Raw genomic sequence first — 26699 nt, 5'->3', positions numbered from 1 at the left:
ATCTGATTACACCTACGTAGGTCTCTTTACTAGGACAAGAGGGCATCCTCTACGTAAACGACGAAAAAGGTTTCACCATCCTCACAGACAGGATTCTCTACTGTGAGAGCAGTGAGACTATGGAACTCGCTGCCACAGGATGTTGTGATGGTTGATTCTTCTAACAGGTTATTAGTACTAGATTCTGGAGATGGGACGTTCATCCTGGGATTTATTCTGACTGCCATATTTAGAGTCGGGGAGGAATTTTCCCCCTAATGAGCCAATTGGCATCAACCTCATGGGGGTTTTGCCTTCCTCTGGATTAACATGGTAGGATTATAGGTTGGATTGATGGATCTGTGTCTTTTTTTTTTTTTTTTCCAACCTTATAAGCTATGTAACTATGTTCTAGAAATACATTAGTAAATGACTAGAACCTAAGAGGCTCGCTGATTGATTGAACTCCTCAGTCCCTACATACTAGTGTTCATGGGTCATAGATTACAACTTCTGACGTGTCTTTAGTTAATCATCACTTTCATTTTTTTACTATCGTCCTCCAGTTACTTAATGATAAATATTCTGCTCCCGCTTTTCAGAGATGCTGTGTTTGTAAAGGATTTGGAGCATCCATCGGCTGCGTCTTTCCTCGTTGTAAACGTGGTTATCATTTTCCTTGTGGGACAGAGAACCAGTGCATCTTCCAATTCATGGACACCTTCAGGTAATCTCTTGCTTCTTAAAGCGGTATTTCCATCTTAAACATTTATGGCATATACAGTGGATATGCCATAAATGTCTAATAGATGTGGATCTGGAACTCGCACATATATCGAGAACATGAGTCACCCGACCCCCAACTGCCCGGTGCAGTAGCCCCTGGCCGCAATTTCTAGGCAGATATGAGCGGAGAGAAGGCCAAGCAAGCGCTGATCGGCTGTTTCCTTAACGCCCATACAACAGAATGGGCAACAGCATGGCCCTATGCCCACTAGTCCCTGCCTGAAATCTGTTACCCGGCAGAGTTCGAGTTGGGTGACCCCTGTGCTCAATATAGGTGCGGGAGCTGAGGCCTGCGTCTATCAGACATTTATGACATATCCTTTAAATATGTTATAAGTGTCTAAGATAGAAATATCCCTTTAAATGTACACCCCTCCCCTCTAGTAACTTGAGATGTAAATTTAACTCTTAGCATAAAAACTGTAATCTGTGACAGCTGTTTTATTAATATTTTGTTATTAAAAAATAATCTTAGATTTTAAAAAAATGTCTAAATATTTTTTTTCATAAGGTGGTGGTTCAAGAATAAAGGGTTTCACCCATGAAAGGCATTTGACCTATTGATTGATGACCTATCCACTGTCTTATCGGTGGGGGTCTGACTGTTTGTGTCCCCACTGATCCTGAGAACTGTGATGATCATCAGTAAGCTCCAGTGTAGTGAATGCCATATATGTCTCCCTAATGCAGGGGTTCTCAAACTTGGCCAGGTAAATGGGCCGCACATAGAAAAAATGTGAAGTTGACGGGCCGCATTACTTTCAAATTTGATACAATACAAAATTCTTGTTAATCAATTAGTTATTTGAACTACTATAATAATACTTCATTACTATAATATTAACACTACATTACTATAATACTGTATTACTATAATGATACTACATTACTAGAACAATACATTACTATAATAATAGCGCTTGGTTTAAACGTCACGGAAATTTGCGACTTTACAGTTTACGTGTCGCTAAATGCAGTCTGGCTGCTCTGTTGGCAGCGTTTGGCGGACACAATCATATGAAGATTGGGCAGCCCTTTTCTAGCTCATCAATGTCTATATATGGACAGTGACGTAAGGGCCTTTCGTCATTCGCCGGTGCCCTCCTTCGTCCTGCTCTCTCCTTTCCTGAGGGAGCTGTGGTGCCCCGCAGGCCGCTTGTTTGAGACCTCTGCTCTATTGGGAAGGTACAAAAGAAAAACATCCAATAATGAAAAGTGAATACCATCTTAGGCCTAGTTCACACAGTTTGTTGACGTGGAAACTTCGCCAAAAAACCCTTACGAAATCGGCTCCCATTGATTTTCAATGGGAGGTGGAGGCGTTTTTTGCTCCAAGTGGAAAATAACGCTTGCAGGAAAAAAGCGACATGCTCTCTTTCCAAGCGTTTCCGTCTCTGACCACCCATTGATCTCAATGGGAGGCAGTGAAACTGTTTTTGCAGTGTTTTTTTTGCCTGCGGCGCTCAATGGCCGCGGCCCAAAAAAATGCAGCGGGAAAAAATACAGCAAAGAGTGCATGCAGGTCAAAATCTCCCAGCAAAAATCTTTCTGTGTACAGGGCTTTAGGGGAAAACTCCTTTACAACTCAAAATATGGCAGTCAGAAAAAAAATCCTGGGATGTAAAGCCCCGAAGAAAAAATAACCTGATGCAAATATCGTCATAGCATGTGTAGCTGTTATGAACCATTTGTCAAAAGATCTATCTATACTTAGTGATTCTCTACTTTGTAATAAATGCCCCCTCTCCAAATTGTCTCTTTACAGAGTAGATGGGGCTTTTCAGGGGTAGCGTGTAATATCTACCTGGAAATCTAGTCCAGGAAGTTCTCTCATGCTACAGGAACAGGCATTATTGGGTTCTAAACAACTTAAGGCTGCATGCGCACGTTGTGGAATTTGATGTGGAAATTCCGCAGGTAAAATCCTCTTACGGGGAGGGGTGTGGAGCTAGACGAGTTACCGAGAGGACGCTTCTCTTCTGAGCTCCTAATCTGACAAAAAAACAAAACGAAAATCGCAAGCCATCCTGCATCATCATAATCCTCATCGGCTATATCTGGATCTAACCACCAGCAGAGGCTGATTGTCACACTTTACGGCACTTTGGAGCCGTTTTGCGCAGCATTGAACCGGGTTTCTGTTTGCGGCCTACTGCAGCAACCGGAGCCGCGGCCTCGATTTTTAAACGCGCCGGCCGGTGTGTTTCAAGCCTCAGAATGAGAGGTAAGAGACAAGCCAGACAAATCCCTCCCCCCCACACACACAGAGGCTCCGCTTGCTGGACATACCATTTCCCTGGCTTACCTCCCTAAAGCCAATGGGATCAACCTGGGAGAAATGGCCCTTCAGCCTCTGTTACAGCCTGGTCCGCACATCCAGCAGACTGAAGCCCTAGAGTACCACAGAAATCCCTGGCACATGGATTAAAGCAACTGATCTCGAAATAGTGCATCTGCTAGCAAGCACTATAGAATACAAGCCAGCCAAATCACACATATAGGACTAAGGTACTGTGACTTATTCTCATGTAAAGCACCATAGACCCACTTTGTGCAAATGTAACTTCTTAAAGGAGAACACACACCGTTTCTTCACATAACCGTACTCCGTTCGGATACAGGGCACAGCTCTAATTTTTTAAGACTGCAAGTGGTCTACTATACACATTTTCTCAACCAACTGCAGGCTACTATAAGCCCTTCTTCCACTTCTAGTATAAGGGACATCGCTCCAGTTTCTTAAGACTGCCAGCGGCTTACTAGAAGAGCTGCTTCAACTACTAGATATTGAGGCATTACTCTAATTTCTCAAAACTGCCGGCAGGTCTACGCAGACTGCGATTATATTAATCTCCACTAACCACCCCCTCTACAAATCCCAAATGAGGAAATAATGTGAATGCCATAATAACCGATATAAACTCTCAACAAGTTATATAAAGAAACAGGACAAAATGGGTAAATCCTCCAAGAATTTGGGTGACGATCAGACCAAAGGCAGGAAGACACCAAAGAAAATTCAGGAATTCGGAGAATCACACCAGAAACTCCTTTGAACAGAGTCCTTGGGTTCCTTTAAACGAAAATCCCAAAACTGATATAATAAACGGAAATTTTTCTTCTTTCACATGGTCGGAAAGTGAGGATGATGAACCTACACAACAACACCCAACTGACCTTAAAAAATATATCCAAGCACTGCCCACAACGGAGTTCATCCGAAACATGTTAAACCCTTTTAATAACCAGGCTATTTGAAACCTTAATGACCAAGCTATTTTTAAAGTTTTTTTCCTAGAACTTTTTTTTTATTTTTGTGTCTACATAGCTGTATAAGGTCTTATTTTTTGCGGGACAAGTTGTATTTTTTAGTAGCACCATTTTGGGGTACATATAATTTATTGATTTTACTTTTTTTTTGAGGGGGAATAGAAAAAAACCTGAAATTTCGCCACTCTTTTTTTTTTTTTTTGCATCCTAAATCTACGCCGTTTACCGTGTGGTATAAATAACACTAACTTTATTCAGCGAGTTGTTACGATTGCAACGATACCAAACTTGTATTGATTTTGTATGTTTTACTACCTTTACACAGTAAAAACACATTTTTTTTTTTTCAAAATTATTTGCGTATGCATCAGAATAGAGCCCATTCGTGAGTAAACAAAGAGAACTCTATCTACAAAAGCTGCATATCGATGACCTCGAAAACAGGTCAAGGAGAAACAAGAATCGGGTATTACAGAAATTGTGACTGACCAAGAAATCCCTACCATTCTTAGCCAGATCTTCCATGAATTACTGGGGAAAGATGGAAAAAATGAAGTGGGAATTGAGAGAGCTCAGAGTTTTTCGACCGAAATCGGTCAGTCATGACAAACCCAGAGATATCTTATGTTGCCTGCAGAGCTTCAGAGTAAAGGAAGAAATACTCCAGAAAGCTCGGTACGCTAAAAAGATTGAATGTCAAGAAAACAAAGTGATAATCTACCAAGACCTGTCTAGACTGACACTAGAAATGAGACGTCAACTTCAACCTCTTACCAGAATACGAAGACAGAAGAATATCCTTTACAGATGGTTGTTTCCATTTGGACTAGCTTTTTCTTTTAACAGCAAACCCTTAACAATCAAAACTCCAGAAGATTTGGAATTTGTACTGAATAAATTAGATCTGAAACACTTGCAAATACGCAATTGGACAGATACAGAGGATCAACTCTGCATTCCATCCACTTCCGAGACCAGAACATTGGGAGACTACTACACCAAAGAAATCCAAAAATATTTCCCTTTGCTAGCAATTGGCAGCATACTCTTAGTTTAATTTGTAGGCATATAAGCTATATATGTCTATCTTTGTAACTTTTTCCAAGTTAAAATCCCCCACCAGGTTATTCGTCTCTGCTGCATTGGAGGTTAACACTAAACATATTAAAAAAAAAAATCTGGCTGAACTTAAAGAGGCTCTGTCACCAGTTTTTGCAACCCCTATCACCTATTCCAGCAGATCGGCGCTGCAATCTAGATAAGAGTAACGTTTTGTTTTTTTTTAAAACGAGCATTTTTGGCCAAGTTATGACCATTTTTATATTTATGCAAATGAGGCTTTCTAAAGTACAACTGGGCGTGTTTAAAGTAAAACTGGGCGTGTATTATGTGCGTACATCGTGGCGTTTTTACTTCTTTTACTAGCTGGGCGTTGTGAATGGGAGTGTATGATGCTGACGAATCAGAATCATCCACTTCTCATCGTTAACACCCAGCTTCTGGCAGTGCACAGACACACAGCGTGTTCTCGAGAGATCACGCTGTGACGTCCCTTCCTGCCCCAGGTCCTGCATTGTGTCGGACGAGCGAGGACACATCGGCACCAGAGGCTACAGTTGATTCTGCAGCAGCATCAGCGTTTGCAGGTAAGTAGCTACATCGACTTACCTGCAAACGCCGATGCTGCTGCAGAATCAAATGTAGCCTCTGGTGCCGATGTGTCCTCGCTCGTCCGACACGATGCAGGACCTGGGGCAGGAAGTGAGTGACGTCACAGCATGATCTCTCGAGAACACGCTGTGTGTCTGTGCACTGCTAGAAGCTGGGTGTTAACGATGAGAAGTGGATGATTCTGATTCGTCAGCATCATACACTCCCATTCACAACGCCCAGCTAGTAAAAGAAGTAAAAACGCCCCGATGTACGCACATAATACACGCCCAGTTTTACTTTAAACACGCCCAGTTGTACTTTAGAAAGCCTCATTTGCATAAATATAAAAATGGTCATAACTTGGCCAAAAATGCTCGTTTTAAAAAAAAACAAAACGTTACTCTTATCTAGATTGCAGCGCCGATCTGCTGCAATAGGAGATAGGGGTTGCAAAAACTGGTGACAGAGCCTCTTTAAACTGGCCTCCTATAATGTTAAGGGCATCAATATCCCACAAAAAAAAAATCCCAAATACTTCACTTTTTACAAAAAGAGAAACTGGATATCACATTTATCCAAGAAACCCATTTCACGAAAAGTTATACACCACTTACTAAAAATAAAATCTACACGAAATGGTATAATTCATCTTCACACTAGAAAAAAATCGAAAGGGGTCTCCATAATTATCAATAAGAATACTCCCTTTGTGTTTAAAGATATTGCCTCAGACACTGAAGGTAGATTCGGATTTGTTAAGGGTGTGGTTTATGATTAAATTATTTAGTCTTGCCAACCTGTATGACCCTAACCTATCACAAGATAAATTCATTACTCAAGCGTTACAAAAATTAGATAACTCCAAAGAAGGAGAGCTGATCATGGGTGGACACTTTAACACCCCGTTACAACCCTCTCTGGACACTACAAATAATGCTTCCACAATCCTCTATAAAAAATTAACTATAATTAAAAAACTGATTGCAGATGCACACTTGGTTGACTCCTGGAGATTTCGTCACCCATCCGTAAAAGATTACTCCTTCTATTCGGCAGTTTACAAAATATTCTAGAATTGATTATTTATCCCACACTCTTTAACCCCTTCCCGCTATGTGACGTTTATAGTCCATCACAGGAGATGTCCTGTTAACGCAAACTGACGGACTATTACGTCACAGCAGTAACAGGACACTGTGTCGGCAGACTCGTCTGCATACACCGTTTTAATGCAGTGATCGCTTAATGCTATCACTGCTTCAAGGCCAGGACCAGAGCTAGCCTCCGATCCGGCCGATTTAACCCCTTAGATGCAGCCCTCAAAACGGAGAGCTGCATCTATGGTGTTTACAAGCAGATTGGAACCCTGCAATGAAATCGCGGGGTTCCGATGACTGCTCCGCAAGATCGCAAGCCTAACAATGGCCTCCCATCTGCCAAGTACGGAAGCCTGCTAGGTCCCGCCCTGAGGCGGGGCCTAAAAGGCATCCGGCCGCAGTTTCAAGATGGCGCAGGCTCAGAAGTGGAGTCTGCGACATCAGCCATTGGTGTCAGCTGTATGTAACACCTGACACCGTGCTCTAACGGCAGGGAACGGAGCTAGCTCCAATCCCTGCCATTAACCCCTCAGATGCCGCGATCGCAGCATCTTAGTGGTTTCTAGTGATCGACATCGACACAATGTTATTGTGACGAATCCGATCGCTGCTATGGCAACCGGAGGCCTAATAATGGCCTCCTGGTCTGCCAAGTACGATAGACATTAGGCCCCGCCCACAGACGGGACCTAATAGGCTTGCTGTCAGTGAATGACTGACAGCTCTAATGCATTGCACTACATGGGTAGTGCAATGCATTAGAGTAAACATCAGAGGTGCCAGGACCTCAAGTCCCCTAGTGGGACAAAAAAAAAGTTTAATAAAAGTTTCAAGTTAATAAAAACAAACTCTGCCTTTTTCCCTATAATAAGCCTTTTATTATTGGGAAAAAAGTGAAAATGTTAAAAACAGTACAGTATATTTGCTATAACGGCCTATTTCCACTAAAGTCAGCAAAAAACCTGTGGGGTCAAAATGCTAACTATACCGCTAGGAAAATTCCCTGAGGGGTGTAGTTTCCTAAATGGGGTCACTTTTTGGGGGCTTCCACTGTTTTGGTCCCTCCAGGACGTTGCAAACACTACATGGCACCGAAAATCATTCCAGCAAAATCTGCGCTCCAAAATCCAAATGGCGCTGTTTCACTTCTGAGTCCTGGCGTGGGTCCAAACAGCAGTTTATTACCACATATGGAGTATTGCCGTAATCGGGAGAAATTGCTTTACAAACGTTGTGGTTCTTTGTCTCCTTTTATTCCTTGTAAAAATTCTAAGTTTTTTCAGAAAAATGGGGATTTTCAATTTTACAGACTATTTCCAATAAATTTAGCAAAAAACCTGTGGGGTTAAAATGCTAATTATACCCCTCGATAATTTCCCTGAGGTGTGTAGTTTCCAAAATGGGATCACTTTTGGGGGCTTTCCACTGTTTTGGCACCACAAGACCTCTTCAAACATGACATGGTGCCTAAAATATATTCTAAAAAAAGGAGGCCCCAAAATCCACTGGCTGCTCCTTTGCTTCGGAGGTCCATGTTTCAGTCTAAGAGGACACAATGGCCACGTGGGATATTTCTAAAAACTGTAGAATCGGGGTAATAAATATGGAGTTGCAATTCTTGGCTAAAACCTTCTGTTCTACAAAATGTTTTTATTAAAAATTAATTTTGGCAAAAATAATTGCAATTCGCAAATTTCACATCTATTTTGCTTTAATTCCTGTGAAACGCCTAAAGGGTTAAGAAACTTTTTGAATGCTGTTTTGAATACTTTGAGGTATGCATTTTTTTAAATGGTGTGATTTAGGGGACTTTCTAATATATAGGGCCCTCAAAGCCACTTCAAAACTGAACTGGCCCTGTAAAAATCGCCTTTTGACATTTTCTTGAAAATGTGAGAAATTGCTGCTAAAGTTCTAAGCCTTGTACTGTCCTAGAAAAATTAAAGGACGTTCAAAAAACGATGTCAATCTAAACGTAGACATATGGGGGATGTTAACTAGAGACTATTTTGTGTGGTATTACTATCTGTCTTACAAGCAAATACATTTAAATTAAGAAAAATGCTAATTTTTACAAATTTTCTCTAAATTTTGGTGTTTTTCACAAATAAATACTGAATATATCGACCAAAATTTTTTGCTAACATCAAGTACAATATGTCACGAGAAAACAATCTCAGAATCGCTTGGCTAGGTGAAGGCATTCCCAAGTTATTACCACATAAAGTAACACGTCAGATTTTAAAAAATCGGCTGTGTCCTGAAGGCCAAAACAGGCTGTGTCCTTAACCCCTTCCCGCTCCTGGACGTACTATTAGGTCATGGTAGCTGTATCGTTCGCGCTCCATGACCTAATAGTACGTCTCGGGAGTAACTGCCGTTTCGGCCGTCGTCCCGACATATACAGGAGCTGTGACAGCTGCCGTCTCGTACAGCAGCTGCCGCAGCTCCTACAGCAGGGACCGATCGATGTGTCCCCGCTGATTAACCCCTTAAAAACTGTTTTCAATAGAGATCTCGGCTTTTTAGGGGTTAAACTACCATCGCCGGCCTGCTACACGATAGCGGCCGGCGATGGTTACTATAGCAACCGGACGCCAAACAATGGCGTCCGGCTATACCATCGACGGAAGCCTAGTGGGTCCTGACCGACTATGCTTGCTGTCAGTGAGTAGCTGACAGCTCTGATACACTGCACTACGCATGTAATGCAGTGTATTAGAATAGCGATCAGGGCCTCCTGCCCTCAAGTCCCCAATTGGACAAAGTAATAAAAAAAGATGTGTCAAAATAAGAAAATAAAACTAATAAAACTAAAAATCACCCTTTTTCCCCTATCAGTCCTTTTATTATTAATAAAAATAGATAAATAAACAAACTATACATAATTGGTATCGCCGCGTCCGTAACGGCCTGAACTACAAAATTATTTCGTTATTTATCCCGCACGGTGAACTCCGTAAAAGAAAATAATAATAAACCATATCGCAATTGTTTGGTCACTTCACCTCCCAAAAAATGGAATAAAAAGAGATCAAAAAGTCGCATGTACCTAAAAATGGTAATGATTGAAACTACAGTTCGTTACGCAAAAAATAAGTCCTCGCACGGCTTTATTGATGGAAAAATAAAAAAGTTCTGGCTCTTAGAATAAAGTAACACAAAAAGTGAATGATTTTTTACAAAACTTATTTTATTGTGTGAACGCCGTAAGACATAAAAAAAAACCTATAAACATACGGTATCGCCATAATCGTATCGCCCCGCAGAATAAAGTGAATATGTCATTTATAGCGCACGGTGAACGCTGTAAATAAAATAGAATAAAAAAAACAATCGTAGAATTGATGTTTTTTAGTCGCCACGCCACCTAAAAATAGAATAAAACTGATCAAAAAGCCGCATGCACCCCAAGAAAACTACAATGAATTCCTCAAGGGGTCTAGTTTCCAAAATGGGGTCACTTTGGGGGAGTTTCCACTGTTTTGGCACCACAAGACCTCTTCAAACTGGACATGGTGCCTAATAAGAAGGAGGCCTCATAATCCTCTAGGTGGTCCTTTTGCTTCGGAGTCCGGGGCTTCAGTCCATTACCGCACTAGGGCCACATGTGGGATATTTATCAAAACTGCAGAATCTGGGCAATAAGTATTGAGTTGCGTTTCTCTGGTAAAACCTTTTGTGTTTTAGAAAAAATGGTATAAAGAGGATTTTCTGACAAAAATAAATATGTAAATTTCACCTCTACTTTGCTCTAAATTCCTGTGAAACACCTAAAGAGTTCATAAACTTTCTAAATGCTGTTGTGAATACTTTGAGGGGTCTAGTTTCTAAAATGGGGTGTTTGTTGGGGGTGTCTAATATATAGGCCCCTCAAAGCAACTTCAGAACTGAACTGGAACCTAAAAAATAAATAAAAATGAGGCAATACTTCGCTTCTCCTAATGATCATTGCCTACTCCAGGATGACCCTAGTTTTGACCGTTTGTATAAACGGAGACCCCTATTAGACCGTTTCAGTGCCCGGTTTTCCCAAGCATACACCCCCGAGAATTGTATTTCTATTGATGAGTCCTTGGTACATTTTAAAGGGAGGCTTCAATTCTACGAGTACCTGCCGGGTAAGAGGGCAAGGTATGGCGTGAAGATGTATAAGCTGTGTGAGAGTGCATCAGGGTATACCTGCAAATTTAGGATATATGAAGGGAAGGACACCAGGTAAAAGGGAAAGCCCCCAGAATGCCCCCCCCCCTTAATGGGAGTTAATGCAAAAATTGTGTGGGATTTGGTGCACCCACTGCTGGACCACGGTTACCACCTCTACCTGGATAATTTTTATACCAGCGTCCCACTCTTCAACTGCCTCGTTTCCAGAAGTATTGCGGCATGCGGCACTGCTAGAAGGAATCTGAGAGGCCTCCCTAAGACTCTGCTTGGGCAAACACTCAGAAGGGGTGAGAGCAGGGCACATTCTAGCAGCAACAAGAGATGTCCTTGTATTGACAACAGTACATTCCCACACCAGTACCCATGTACCTGTACGAGGTACCAGTACAGAGACCCCCAAACCAGACTGCACCCTGGATTACAGTAAGTACATGGGAGGGGTGGACTGGTCAGATCAAGCCCTACAGCGCCATGCGGTGTGGTATAAGAAGCTGGCCGTGCACATCATACAGATGTCATTGTACAATGTGTACGTGCTACGTCGATGTGCAGGCCAGACGGAAACTTTCCCGGAATTTCAAGAGATGGTTATCAAGAAACTAATTTTTAGGGACCAAGAAGGTAGGGCACCCAGTTACATAGTTACATAGTTTGTACGGTTGAAAAAAGACACGTCCATCAAGTTCAACCAAGTGATGGGAAAGGGGAAGTAAAAAAAATTCTACACATTGGAGCTAATATTTTTTTGTTCTAGGAAATGATCTAAGCCTTTTTTAAAGCCATCTACTGTCCCTGCTGTGACCGGCTCCTGCGGTGGCTATTCCATAAATTCACCGTTCTCACAGTAAAGAAGGCTTGTCGCCTCTGCAGGTTGAACCTTTGTTTTTCCAGACGGAGGGAGTGCCCCTTGTTTTTTGAGGGGGTTTTACATGGAACAGGATTTCACCATATTTTTTGTATGTGCCATTATTAGATTTATATAAGTTAATCATGTCCCCCCTTAGTCGTCTTTTCTCAAGGCTAAATAGGTTCAGATCTTTTAATTTTTCCTCATAACTTAGATTCTCCATGCCCCTTATTAGCTTCGTTGCTCTTCTTTTGTATTTTTTCCAACTCCAGGGCATCCTTTCTATGAACTGGACTGCATATACTAGATGAGGCCTCACTAATGCTTTGTAAAGTGGTAATATTACATCCCTGTCCCGCGAGTCCATGCCTCTTTTGATACACGACAAAAGTACTTCTGGAAGCGGGGCCACACGCATCGTACCAGGGCAACACTTTCCAGGAGAAGTTCCCCAAACTGGCAAGAAAGGAAAAAGTCAGAAGAGTTACAAAGTCTGCTATAAGAGGGGGATAAGGGAGGACACAATATATCAATGTGACACGTGTCTTGAAAAACTAAGGCTCCGTATGAAAGAGTGCTTCAAAATTTATCATACATCCCTTGATTTTTAATCTACCCCAGTTTTACTTACCCTAATGCCCTCCGCACATCTTATCCCCCTCATCTTTCCCTTCTGAGCCCTGCCGTGTGCCCAGGCTGCTGATAACAGCCACATTGAGGGTATTGCCGTACCCGGGAAAACCCACATTACAGTTTATGGGGTATATGTCTCCGGTCAAAATGCTCACTACACCTCTAGATGAATGCCTTAAGGGGTGTAGTTTTTTAAACGGGGTCACTTCTTGCGGGTTTCAACTGTACTGGTACCTCAGGGGCTTCTCCATACATGACTTAGCACCAGAAAATCCCCAGTAGGCCAAATCGTGGTCCTTTCCTTCTGAGCCCTCCCATGGGCCCAAAAGTCAGTTTATCACCACAAATTGGGCATTGCCGCACTCAGGACAAATTGGGCAACAAAATGGGGTATTTTATTTCTTGTGAAAATAAGAAATTTTCAGCCAAAACTACATATTATTGGAAAAAATTAATTTTGTTTGAATTCCCAGCCCAATTCAAATAAGTTATGTGAAAAAACTATGGGGTCAAAATGGTCACAACACCAATAAATGAATTCCTTGAGGTGTGTAGTTTCCAAAATGGGGTCACTTCTGGTGGGTTTCTATTGCTTTGATACCTCTGGGGCCCTGCAAATGCGACATGGCACCCGAAAACCAATCCAGCAAAATCTGCACTCCAAAGAACAAATTGCACTCCTTTCCTTCTGAGCCCTCCCATGGGCCCAAACGGCAGTTTATCACCACAAATGTGGTATTGCTGCACTCAGGAGAAATTGGGCAACAAAATGGAGTACTTTATTTCTTGTAAAAATAAGAAATTTTGAGCTAAAACTACATATTATTGGAAAAAATTTCTTTTTTAATTTTTTTTATTTCACATACCAATTCAAATACGTGCTGTGTAAAAACTGTGGGGTCAAAATGGTAACAACAACCATAAATTCCTTGAGGGGTGTAGTTTCCGAAATGGGGTCACTTTTGTCGGATTTCTACTGCTTTGGCACCTCAACACCTCTTCAAACCTGGCATGCTGCCTAAAATATATTCTAATAAAAAAAGAGGCCTCAAAATGCACTAGGTGCTTCTGTGGCTTGTGTTTTGTGGCTTGTGTTCTGAAGCGAGCGGAGGGAGCTGACGGACCGGAGGGAGCAGCAGCGGCGGAAGGAGCAGGTAAGTTATGATGTTGTAATACACGCCCTGAGGGGCAATTCTGTGACGTCACATACCGGTGAATGGCAACTTGGAGGTAACTAACCCACATGGATATTATGCATGAGACTTGGACGTAGCACATGATGAATGGACGGAAAGCTGGGAAGCTGCGCACTCCTGCACTCCTGCCCTCCTATTTGGAGTTAAGACTCCTTTGAGCTGGATACAAGGACACAAGGATATTTCATCTAAGTGTGAACCTTACTGGCAATACAAGCTGTCAAAACTGGGAAACTCATTGCTAGCACCGTATCCTGTTGTGGAGGATACGGCTCTTACTTGCCACTTCCTGCTTTTGCTTGTCCCAGGAGGGGATTCGGTCCTGTGGACTCTCGCATGTTGGAGTGTCGACACACCTGCTGCATGATTATCTTTCCCTGTGCTGGGAGGTTACAGAGGAACGGCACGGAGTGGACTGATCTTTATCTGCTGCCTGCAGTTACTTTACACTGGAGCTTTGAGGAGACACGAGAGCAGGTTTTGTTTTTCCTTTCCTTAAGTTATGTCTTTGTATGTTCGTGTTTTACTGTGTGTTTACTACTGTATGTAAGCCTACTACACTGTGTGTTAGCTCAAAAAATGGCGGCACACAGTGTAGAAGGTTTGAACATTCAATCCCCTCCTTTGTCCTGGCACTAGCCAGGATAAAGGAGGGGGGATTGTTTGATGACGCTAGAGCGAGTGTCTTCTCAAATTTTGCAGCATAAAGCAATGTGGTTGCTTTACCACATGCCAATGCTGCAATTTTGGGAATTGTTCCCTCTAGTGACCAGCACAGGGAAATATTATAAATTAGAATCTAATTTATAATATTTCCTGACTTTTAAAAAAAATTAGAACAATGTCTAACCATTTACATCCTAACTGTTTAACTAAAAAAAACAAAAAAAATAAAATTTCTAGCGACACATTCCTTTTAATTATGAAAGAAGGGAAGGACCCCTCTAATTGTAGTAACTATAAACCTATTTCCCTAATTAATACAGATATTAACCCCTTAGTGACCAGCCCATTTTAGACCCTAATGACAAAGCTATTTTATTCGTTTTTCTATAGTCGCATTCAAAGAGCTATAACTGTTTTATTTTTTCGTCTACATAGCTGTGAGGACTTGTTTTTTGCGGGATTAGTTGTACTTTTTAATAGCACCATTTTAGGCTACATATTATTTTTTTATTAACTTTTTTGGGGGGGATTATAAAAAAAAACCTGAAAAAAAATTGCAATTTCGCCATTGTTTTTTGCGTTTTTTTTTTTTTTACGGTGTTCACCTTGTGGTTTAAGTTACATATTAACTTTATTAATGGAGTCCTTACGGTCGCGGCGATACCATATATGTGTACTTTTATTTTTTACACTTTTACTAAATAAAACCAATTTATTTTTTTACTGTACTTTTTATTAATAATCTTTATTTCACATTGGTGACTTATTTTATTAGTCCCACTAGGGGACTTTACTGTGCGATCTTCCGATCGCTGCTATAATGCTTTGGTATACTTCGTATACCAGAGCATTATTGCCTGTCAGTGTAAATCTGACAGGCAATCTGTTAGGACGTGCCTCCGGCTCACTCCCTCTGTAAACAAAGTTAAATGCCGCGGTCGCTATTGACGGCGGCATTTAACGGGTTAAAGGGCCGTGATAGAAGTAAACTTCGATCGCGGGCGTTGGAGCAGGAGCTCAGCTATCATCACAGTTAAGCCCCGGCTCCAGCCTGCACGGGAGACCCGTGCAGGACTTGGACTAGGCCAACGTTAAAAGGCGTCGGCCTAGCCTAAGACCCCTTAGTGACGAACGTTAAAAGGCGTATTGGTGGTCACTAAGGGGTTAAGCTATACGCTAAGATCATCGCCAACAGACTCAACAAATATATGCCAAATTTGATGAATCTAGAACTGGTTGGCTTCATACTTGGCCGAGAAGCTAAGGATAATACAAACAGAATCTTGAACATAATCCAAATTGCGCAAACCTAAAACATTCCTCTGGCTCTATTAACAACTGATGCGAAAAAGAATTTGACAGGTTCCATTGGTTATTTCTCAGATTAACTTTACATTTTTTTTTGCCTGCCCTTACATTTTATGGAAAAAATAACACTTTACCACAGTCAAAATAAATGGTTGCCTCTCATCCCCATTTAATATTAGAAATGGCACAAGACTTGGGTGCCCACTATCCCCAACACTGTTTGTTATGACGATGGAGGTACTATCTCAGATGATAATGGAGGAAACTCCTATCATAGGCCTAAAATGTAATGACTTAGAACACAAGACTGCATCTTTTGCTGATGATATGTTGATCATCCTCTCGGACCCAAAAATTTCACTTAGAACTTTTACAGGTGTTTAAATCATGTGGGGAAATTTCTAATTTCAAGGTTAAAGAGGCTCTGTCACCAGATTATAAGCACCCTATCTCCTACATAATGTGATCGGCGCTGTAATGTAGATAACAGTGCTTTTTATTTCGAAAAGCGATCATTTTTGACAACTCTGAGCAATTTTAAATTTATGGTAATTCGTTTCTTAATGGACAACTGGGCGTGTTTTTACTTTTTACCAACTGGGCGTTGTACAGAGGAGTGTATGACGCTGACAAATCGGCGTCATACACTTCTCATTGTTCCGGCCGAGCTTCTTTCACTGCACAATCACACTGTAACAATTGGCTGGAACAATGTGAAGTGTATGACGCTGATTGGTCAGCAAGCATCATACTAGGGATGCACGATGCATCGAAACTTCGATACGGTTTCGATACTCTGCATCCCCAAACGGTTCGATACCGTTATTTCATGTATTTCGATACTTAGCTGTTCGGTCGCACAGCTCATTATTGTAACACATGAATGTATGAGAGCGAGGCTGCGGCTGTGTGATACAGTCATTGCCGCACTGCTGAGTCCTGATAAGTGCGCGCTGTCAGGATGATTCGATGCGGCCGGCGCTGCACTAATGAGCGGCGGCTCTGAAGACAGAACATGGCGGACGTACTACAAAACATCCCCATGTTCTGTCCTCAGTGCCTTAACCGCCGCTCATTAGTGCAGCGTTGGCCGCATCACCTCATGCTGACAGCGCACGCATTTCCTGTCAGAAGCGGGGCAATGACTTTTACACCGCCGCAGCCCCGCTGGTGGAGACCAGAGAAACCCCTTCTCTCTGCCGTTATTCCCGTGAATGCTGTGATCACAGCGGACTGCAGATTCAAGGGAAAATGAGAAGGGGGATGCCCCTTGGATTGCGTCACAGGGAATTCCTGTGAAGCGATTAAGGGACATACCATATATGGGCAGACAGCCCAGGGTTCATAACCCAGGGCTGTCCTACCATATTTCCTGTTAGGTCATACTTGGGTATGTCCTAACAACTGCCTTTGTACGATCAGTACACAGGCTAATGTACTGGCATATAGATATATGCCAGTACATTAAAGTTTAAAAACATAAAGTAATGTTAAATAAAAAAAATACACATACACCTTTTTTACAATAAACATTAAAATAAGTCTCAATGCCTAAAATATACACACATTCGGTATTGGCATGGCCGTAATAACCTGCACAACCATTTTTTTTTTGCATCATTTATGATGTGTACGCTGTAAAAAAATAAAATAAAAACTGCTTTATATCTCTTATTGTGGGGCACGAGGTGTGATGAATTTAACTTCCATGTGCCTCACATTAATAGTAATTAACCCCATCAGGTACCTTACACATTAACCCATTATGACGGAGAAACATGTTGGGGTTAATTACTATTAATGTGAGGCACGTGGAGGTTAAATTCATCATCACACCTCGCGCCTCACATCACAAAATGAAAGAACTTTTTTTTATTTTATTACTGATGGCAAAGTATTGAATTGGTATCGAAGTCCAAATTCTGGTATCGTGGCATCACTACATCATACACTTCTCTTCACAACGTCCAGTTGGTAAAAAGTAAAAACACGCCCAGTTGTCTATTAAGAAACTCATTAGCATAAATCTAAAATTGCTCATAACTTTGTCAAAAATGATAGTTTTTCAAAATAAAAACCACTGTTATCTACATTACAGCGCCGATCAGATTATGTAGGAGATATGTGTATAATGTGGTGACAGATCCTCTTTAACCTTACAAAATCTGATCTCTTAAATATAAATGTTGACTCTGAGTATATAACCTATAGGTATAACCTACTTATGAACCAAAATAAACCACTCACATAGTTTATATGATCTTAATTACAAACCCCTTATGCATAAAGTCGAATGAGATCTGGAAACGTAGAAATCGCTACCCATTTCCTGGTTCGGTGGAACTAACATTATAAAAATGATTATTCTCCCAAAAATACTGTATATCGTGCAAGTGCTCCCAATAATTATTCCTCAATCTTCTTTTTTTTTTTTTTTTTTTTTTACAAAAGCTAAACCGATAATATCCAAATTTATATGGCAGGGTAAAGGTCCTAGAATTAAATACGCTATACTAATAAAAAAATAAGAGCTGGGGGCATAGGCCTTGCAGATTTTGAAACTTATAGGAATTCAACAAATTTCTCCGATACTATTCTGAGACGGAAACACAGTATAACTTAAAATGCTGTGGGTCAATTTACATGCGGAAAAATTCTGCAACGTGTAGATTGGAAAATCCGCGTGGCAAATACGCTCGTAATTCTGGAGCAGTTACAACAAAGTGGATGACGTTTCTGCAAATCTCGGCCACACGCTGCAGAAAAAAAGAACACACAAAATTTGCGCGAATGGTTTTCTGCGATGCGGCTATCAAATCTGCAGCATGTCCGTTTATGCTGCAAATTCTGAGCGTGTTTGAGCCATGGACTTAAATTGGGAGCATACATTCTGCACTAAAATACGAAAGTTGAATTTGAATGCATTTTGTACACTGTTGAAGCAGTGGAAACACTGTAATAAAAATAACCATTAAGTATTCTGCAGGTGCACACATAGTTTAGTGTAATCAATGCTTCAAATTATAGATGCGGATAAAACCGCTGCAGAAAATCTACAATAATTTCCACAGCTACATTGGGTTTCTGCAACAAAGTGTTTTTGCTGCACTTATTTTCTGTTCATTTCTGTGATTGATTTACCTGCGTCTTTTTGGGATTTCGCTGCAGAGTTTCTGTTGCAGAAATTTTTTGCAGATTTTGCATGCGTTTTTAAAGCCAAAACCAGGAAGGAAACCTAAACAGAAGAAATATATAAAGAAAGGCTTTCTAGGTCTGATCTCCTGGATACAATTCTGGTTTTGGCTTACAAAATGCTGGCAAAATCTGCACAAATGTGCACTGTGAGAACCCTGACTGAGGCTTACTTTTAGCCGTTTTTTGGGCCGTAAACGCCCCGAAAAACGGCTGAAAAAAATGGAAGCTGAACGAATCCAAACATCTGCTCGTTGATTTCAATGGGATAAACGGCTCTTCGTTACGACAGGGCGTTTTTTTACGCCGCTGTTTGAAAAAAACGCCCCGTAAAAAGAAGTTCATGTCACTTCTTGGGCCCTGTTCACACGGAGTTTTTTGACGAGTTTTTTGGGGCAGAAACCGCGCCAAAAAACTCCTCAAAAACCGCCTGAAAATGCCTCCCATTGATTTGAATGGGAGGCAGACGAGTTTTTTTACCACGAGTAAAAAAAACTCATCGTGGTAAAAAGAAGCAACATGACCCATCTTGAGGCGGTTTCCGCCTCCAAAACCCCATTTCAATGAGTAAGAAAGAGGAAAAAAAAGCTCGACGAGTGTTTTGACGAGTTTTTGTCAAACCACTGTGCAAAAACCTATTGGAGCAGTTTTTGCAGGAGGAATTTTCCTCCTGCAAAAAACTCTGTGTGAACACAGCAGAGCTGTTTTTGGATCAGTTTTTAATTCGATAGAAAAACTTCTTCAAAAACGGTCGAAAAACGCTTTAAAAAAAGTTTGATGCTTAAATAACGGCTGAAAATCCATTCTCTTGAAAACATAATTTACAGCTGTTTTTCGTTTTGCTTGTGAACATACCTTAACCCCTTCCCGCTCCTGGACGTACTATTAGGTCATGGCAGCTGTATCGTTCGCGCTCCATGACGTAATAGTACGTCTCGGGAGTAACGGCCGTTTCGGCCATCCTCCTGACACATACAGGAGCGGTGTCAGCTGATGTCTCGTACAGCAGCTGTCACAGCTCCTACAGCAGGGACCTATCGCTGTGTCCCCGCTGATTAACCCCTTAAAAGCCGCGTTCTATAGAGATTGCGGCTTTTTAGGGGTTAAGCTGCCATCGCCGGCCTGCTACATGATAGCGGCCGGCGATGGTGACTATGGCAACCGGACACCAAACTATGGCGTCCGGCTATGCCATAGACGGAAGCCTAGTGTGTCATGACAAAGGCAGGACCCACTATGCTTGCTGTCAGTGAGTAGCTGACAGCTCTAATGCACTGCACTACGCAATTGCCTCCTGCCCTCAAGTCCCCTAGTGGGACAAAGTAATAAAGTAAAAAAGATGTGTAAAAATAAGAAAATAAAAGTTTTTAAAGTAAAAATCCCACTTTTTACCTTATCAGTCATTTATTATTAATAAAAACAGATAAATAAACTATACATAATTGGTATCGCCGCATCCGTAACGGCCTGAACTACAAAATTATTTCGTTATTTATTCCGCACGGTGAAAGCTGTAAAAGAAAATAATAATAAACCGTACCACAATCACAATTGTTTGGTCACTTCACCTCCCAAAAAATGGAATAAAAAGAGATCAAAAAGTCGCATGTACCTAAAAATGGTACTGATCGAAACTACAGTTCATTACGCAAAAAATAAGTCCTCGCACGGCTTTATTGATGGAAAAATAAAAACGTTATGGCTCTTAGAATAAGGTAACACAAAAAGTGAATGATTGTTTACAAAACGTATTTTATTGTGCAAACGCCATAAGACATAAAAAAAACTATAAACATCTGGTATTGCCGTAATCGTATCGCCCCGCAGAATAAAGTGAATATGTCATTTATAGCGCACGGTGAACGCTGTACAAAAAATAGAATAAAAAAACAATAGTAGAATTGCTGTTTTTTAGTCACCACGCCACCTAAAAATAGGATAAAAACTGATTAAAGAGCCGCATGCACCCCAAGAAAACTACAATGGATTCCTCAAGGGGTCTAGTTTCCAAATTGGGGTCACCTTTGGGGGGTTTCCAATGTTTTGGCACCACAAGACCTCTTCAAACTGGACATGGTGCCTAATAAAAAAGAGGCCTCAAAATCCACTAGGTGCGCCTTTGCTTCGGAGGCCGGTGCTTCAGTCCATTACCGCACTAGGGCCACATGAGGGATATTTCTAAAAACTGCAGAATCTGGGCAATACGTATTAAGTTGCGTTTCTCTGATAAATCCTTTTGTGTTATAAAAAAAAATGGTATAAAGAGGATTTTCTGACAAAAAAAAAATGTAAATGTCACCTCTACTTTGCTCTAAATTTCTGTGAAACACCTAAAGAGTTCATAAACTTTCTAAATGCTGTTGTGAATACTTTGAGGGGTCTAGTTTCTAAAATGGGGTGTTTGATAGGGGTTTCTAATATATAGGCCCCTCAAAGCAACTTAAGAACTGAACTGGAACCTAAAAAAATAAATAAATGAGGCAATACTTCGCTTCTTACATTATACGGATAATGAGCCGTGCCCACCCCGAGATGACCCCAGTTTTGACCGTTTGTATAAACGGAGATCCCTATTAGACCGTTTCAGTGCCCGGTTTTCCCAAGCATTCACCCCCGAGAAGTGTATTTCTGTTGAGGAGTCCCTGGTACATTTTAAAGGGAGGGTTCAATTCCGCAAGTACCTGCCGGGTAAGAGGGCAAGGTATGGCGTGAAGATGTATAAGCTGTGCGAGAGTGCATCAGGGTATACCTACAGATTTCGGATATATGAAGGAAAGGCCACCCCCAAACCAGACTGCATCCTGGACTACAATAGGTACATGGGAGGGATGGACTTGTCAGATCAAGTCCTGAAGCCTTACAGCGCCATGCGGTGTGGTATAAGAAGCTGGCCGTGCACATCATACAGATGGCTTTGTACAATGCGTACGTGCTACGTCGATGTGCAGGCCAGAGGGGAACTTTCCTGGGATTTCAAGAGGTCATTATCAAGAACCTAATCTTTAGGGACCAAGAAGGGGGGGCACCCAGTACTTCTGGAAGCGGGGCCACGCGCATCTTACCAGGGCGGCAACACTTTCCAGGAGAAGTTCCCCAAACTGGCAAGAAGGGAAAAAGTCAAAAGTGGTGCAAAGTCTGCTATAAGAGGGCGATAAGGGATGACACAATATATCAATGTGACACGTGTCCCGAATAACCAGAGCTCTGTATGAAAGAGTGTTTTAAAATTTATCATACATCCCTTGGTTTATAATTTACCCCAATTTTACTTACCCTGATGCACTCCGCACAGCTTATCCCCCCTCGTCTTTCCCCTCTGGGCCCTGCTGTGTGTCCAGGCAGCTGATAACAGCCACATGTAGGGTATTGCCATACCCGGGAGAACCCACATTACAGTTTATGGGGTGTAGGTCTCCGGTCAAAATGCTCACTACACCTCTAGATGAATGCCTTAATGGTGTCGTTTTGAAAACGGGGTCACTTCTTGCGGGTTTCAACTGTACTGGTACCTCAGGGGCTTCTGCATACATGACTTCGCACTAGAAAATCCCCAGTAGGCCAAATGGTGGTCCTTTCCTTCTGAGCCCTCCCATGGGCCCAAACGTCAGATTATCACCACAAATGGGGTATTGCGGCACTCAGAACAAATTGCGCAACAGAATGGGGTATTTTGTTTCTTGTGAAAATAAGAATTTTTGAGCTAAAACGACTTATTATTGGAAAAAATCTTTTTTTTTTAAATCCCAGCCCAATTCAAATAAGTTCTGTGAAGAAACTATTGGGTCTAAATGGTCACATTACCCATAAATGAATTCAGAAAAGGGAGAGAACCTCCAGCTCACCGGTGTGCGTCTCCTAGCAGCGTCAGTCGGATCCCCGCGACGGCCCGCAGGATCAAGATCATATATATACTCTTCACTTTTATTTTTGACAACTTGTCATTTTTTCTCATATTGATATTATTATCCATCAACAATTGGCTTTATTTATCTTTATTCTGTTTCTTCCTCACCAGAAAACGCATCTCATTTATATATATTATCATTGAACTACAATCACACTTACTATGACATGTCAATGCTTACCTTTCTGAACAGAATTACATACTATCACATGAATTCGAGTTAGTTTGATACGTATTCAATGGCATTATAAGACCGCACACTCTATTTTGACAACGAATTTATGGCATACTTCTTGTGATTTTAAACTTACAGTCCCTACTCTTGATATTAGGTTACTTTTCCCCTATAATAACATTATTATCATCAACTAATAGCCGGTTTTATCTAATTTGAATTAATGTTTCCTATATCAGTCTATGCATTCCATTTATTCATATATATTATTAGAACATACTCATACTCATTGAGTTACGTTAATGTTTAATTCCTTTTTTGTCAACAGCCTCTTATTTCATAATATGATTTTACGACAATATAACAATGTTATTTGCACATGTTTTCTTATAGTTATATATACAACTATCGTTTATTCATTTATAGGGGCTTTCTTGGCATGCAATTAGCAATATTTATCATTACACTGATTTGTGACAATGTGACATGCATCGACTGGTTACAAAACGCAACTCAGTATATTGAGTCATGTCATCGAACTCATTGAAGGTCTTTTCGTGAAGGTTCAATTCACATTTTTCATTCTTATATTATGATATTTTGTTATTTTCCTTTATAATATTACCACCATCAACTATCAGCTGGTTTTATCTGATTTAATTTGATGCTCCCTCCATTAGCAAATACAGTTCATTTATTTGCGTACATTATTAGACCATATTCACACCCATTGAGTTGCGTTAATGTGCATTTTCTCAATAGCTCTTTATCACTTGCGGTTTGTTCAACTACAGAGGTGCTCCTCTGTGTTACCAACAGGCTATCCTATGTACATTTGGGCTTATATTTTTGAGCCACACGCCATTCTTGATACTCTTACTATTTATCATAACCAACTTACCCAATATAATGTGCATCGGTCTCATAATGATAGATTTCTTGAACAACTATTAAGATAGGTTTTTTGAATTACCACAGACCATGAGTAGTCTATTATACTACATTATAAATACAGTACTATTGATCTTTTCTTCATTTCTTTTTTAATCCGTTTATATCTTCTCACACTTTTAATGTTTCGATTTGTCAACATGTTATGTTTGCTTTTCATGTATGCATAAGTACCAACAAGGCCGTGTGTCACAGTTTTTTCCGTATGCACTCATTTATGATAAACGGGCTCATTACCCACTATCATCCACGCTGTTGTTATACTTATACTCTTTATTTTCTATTTCAAATTGCACCAACAATGTATATATAATATACATATGCTGGTAAAGTTTTGTTTTACATCTATTCATACTATATTCATTAGCCACTCCTCAATTCACGGTATCTACCAATTACCAACATTTGCATATTGGCCTCACCAGCTGATTGATTAGCATACAAGGATATCTCAGACACACGGTCATTAACTCATTTGCCATGACTAAGAACGCAGACTGCGTTCGAAACGCGTAGGCTCAGGTTCAAGCCCTGACTACTTACACCTTGGGACTGCGTCTCCTTTCTGTTTTACTCTTTTTCTAAATAAACATGGGACTTCGTTTTCCCTTTTAATTCATTACCAGCGCTGGATCAATTCTTCTCTACAATTGCCATAAATGAATTCCTTGAGGGGTGTAATTTCCAAAATGGGGTCACTTCTGGTGGGTTTCCATTGCTTTGATACCTCTGGAGCTCTGCAAATGCGAAACGGCACCCGAAAACCAAACCTGCAAAATCTGCACTCTAAGGCCTCATGCACACTTCCGACACCTTTTTCACGGCCGCTTTTGACCCTGAAGAAAAAAACAGAAGTGTGCATGAGGCCTAAAGAACACACAGCGCTCCTTCCCTTCTGAGGCCTACCATGGGCCCAAACGGCAGTTTATCGTCACAAATGGGGTATTGCTGCACTCAGGAGAAATTGGGCAACAAAATGGGGTATTTAGTTCCCTGTGAAAATAAGAAATTTTGATAAAAAATTACATCTTATTGGAAAAAAGGACATTTTTTTTCATTTCACAGCCCAATTCAAATACGTGCTGTGAAAAAACTGTGCGTTCAAAATGGTAACAACAACCATAAATGAATTCCTTGAGGGGTGTAGTTTCCAAAATGGGGTCACTATTGGGGGATTCCTACTGTTTTGGCACCTCAACACCTTTTCAAACCTGGCATTCTGCCTAAAATATATTCTAATAAAAAAGAGGCCTCAAAATGCACTAGGTGCTTCTTTGCTTCTAGGGCTTGTGTTTTATTCCACGAGCGCAGTAGGGCCACATGTGGGACATTTCTAAAAACTGCAGAATCTGGACAATACATATTTAGTAGTGTTTCTCTGGTAAAACCTTCTGTGTTACAGAAAAAAAATTGAATAAAATTTAAATTCAGCAAGAAAAATGAAATTTGCAAATTTCCCCTCCACTTTGCTTTTATTCCTGTGAAATGCCTGAAGGGTTAAAAAACTTTCTAAATGCTGTTTTGAATACTTTGAGCGGTCTAGTTTTTAAAATGGGGTGTTGTATCAGGGTTTCTAATACATAGGCCCCTCAAAGCCACTTCAGAACTCAAGAGGTACCTTAAAAAAAAAAAAAGGCTTCTGACATTTTCTTAAAAATATGAGAAATTGCTGTTTATGTTCTAAGACTTGTAACGTCCAAGAAAAATAAAAGAATGTTCAAAAAACAATGCCAATCTAAAGTAGACATATGGGAAATGTGAACTAGTAACTATTTTGGGTGGTATAACCGTCTGTTTTACAAGCAGATACATTTAAATTCTGAAAAATGCACATTTTTGCAATTTTTCACCAATAAACTGAATATATCGACCAAATTTTACCACGAACATGAAGCCCAATGTGTCACAAGACAACAATCTCAGAATCGCTTGGATAGGTTTAAGCATTCCGACGTTATTACCACATAAAGTGAAATATGTTGACTTACCTGCAAACGCCGATGCTGCTGCAGAATCAACTGTAGCCTCTGTCGCCTGGTGCCGATGTGTCCTCGCTCGTCCGACACGATGCAGGACCTGGGGCAGGAAGTGACGTCACAGCGTGATCTCTCGAGAACACGCTGTGTGTCTGTGCACTGCCAGAAGCTGGGTGTTAACGAAGAGAAGTGGATGATGCTGATTCGTCGGCATCATACATTTCTATTCACAACGCCCAGCTAGTAAAACAAGTAAAAACGCCCAGATGTTACACACACAATACACGCCCACTTGTACATAACTTTAAACTCGCCCAGTTGTACTTAAGAAAGGCTCATTTGCATAAATATAAAAATGCTCATAACTTGGCCAAAAATGCTCGTTTTTGAAAAAAAAAACTAATAATCTACATTGCAGCGCCGATCTGCTGCAATACGAGATAGGGGTTGCAAAATCTGGTGACAGAGCCTATTTAAGGCCAAAACTAGGCTGCGTCCTTAAGGGGTTAAAGGGAACCGGTCATCAGCATTTCACCTATTGAACTTTACTTATCTCTCACTGGCCGCTGCTATCAAAAGTTCATTGCCGTTATCCACTCTCCTAAACTCCTCCTCCGACTGTAAATAACGGTCTGCAAACATTTTGTGCCTTTTATCGTAATAATCCGGTGTTCCTTTTGTGCGCACACACCAGAAGAGGACATCAATGCACAAGCGCAGGATTGTCTGTGCTGGGGGAAGGCATGGAGCTGTCAATCAAAAGTAAGGAGGCGGGGTAAACTCGGAAAGGCTTGAGGAATGAAGATATGACTCTCTTCTGCTCATTAGCATACGGTGTGGGAACTCTAAAAAGCTGAATACTAAAGCTACAGAACCGACTAAAGGTTGTATAGAAATGA

The 26699-nt window shown here is 41.0% G+C and overlaps 1 protein-coding gene across 1 annotated transcript in view; it reads left to right on the top strand.

Moving 5' to 3' along the window:
• Positions 1-26699, top strand: part of G2E3 (G2/M-phase specific E3 ubiquitin protein ligase) — a 95349-nt gene that overhangs the window by 23991 nt on the left and 44659 nt on the right. The window contains exon 5 of the mRNA XM_075844936.1: positions 582-706. Within this exon, the coding sequence (XP_075701051.1) occupies positions 582-706 (125 nt within the window). The remainder of the gene's footprint in view (positions 1-581; positions 707-26699) is intronic.

This window comes from Rhinoderma darwinii, chromosome 12, assembly GCF_050947455.1.
Source record: "Rhinoderma darwinii isolate aRhiDar2 chromosome 12, aRhiDar2.hap1, whole genome shotgun sequence".
In the NCBI taxonomy this organism is placed as follows: Eukaryota; Metazoa; Chordata; class Amphibia; order Anura; family Rhinodermatidae; genus Rhinoderma; species Rhinoderma darwinii.
This window is presented reverse-complemented; position numbering and strand designations above follow the sequence as displayed.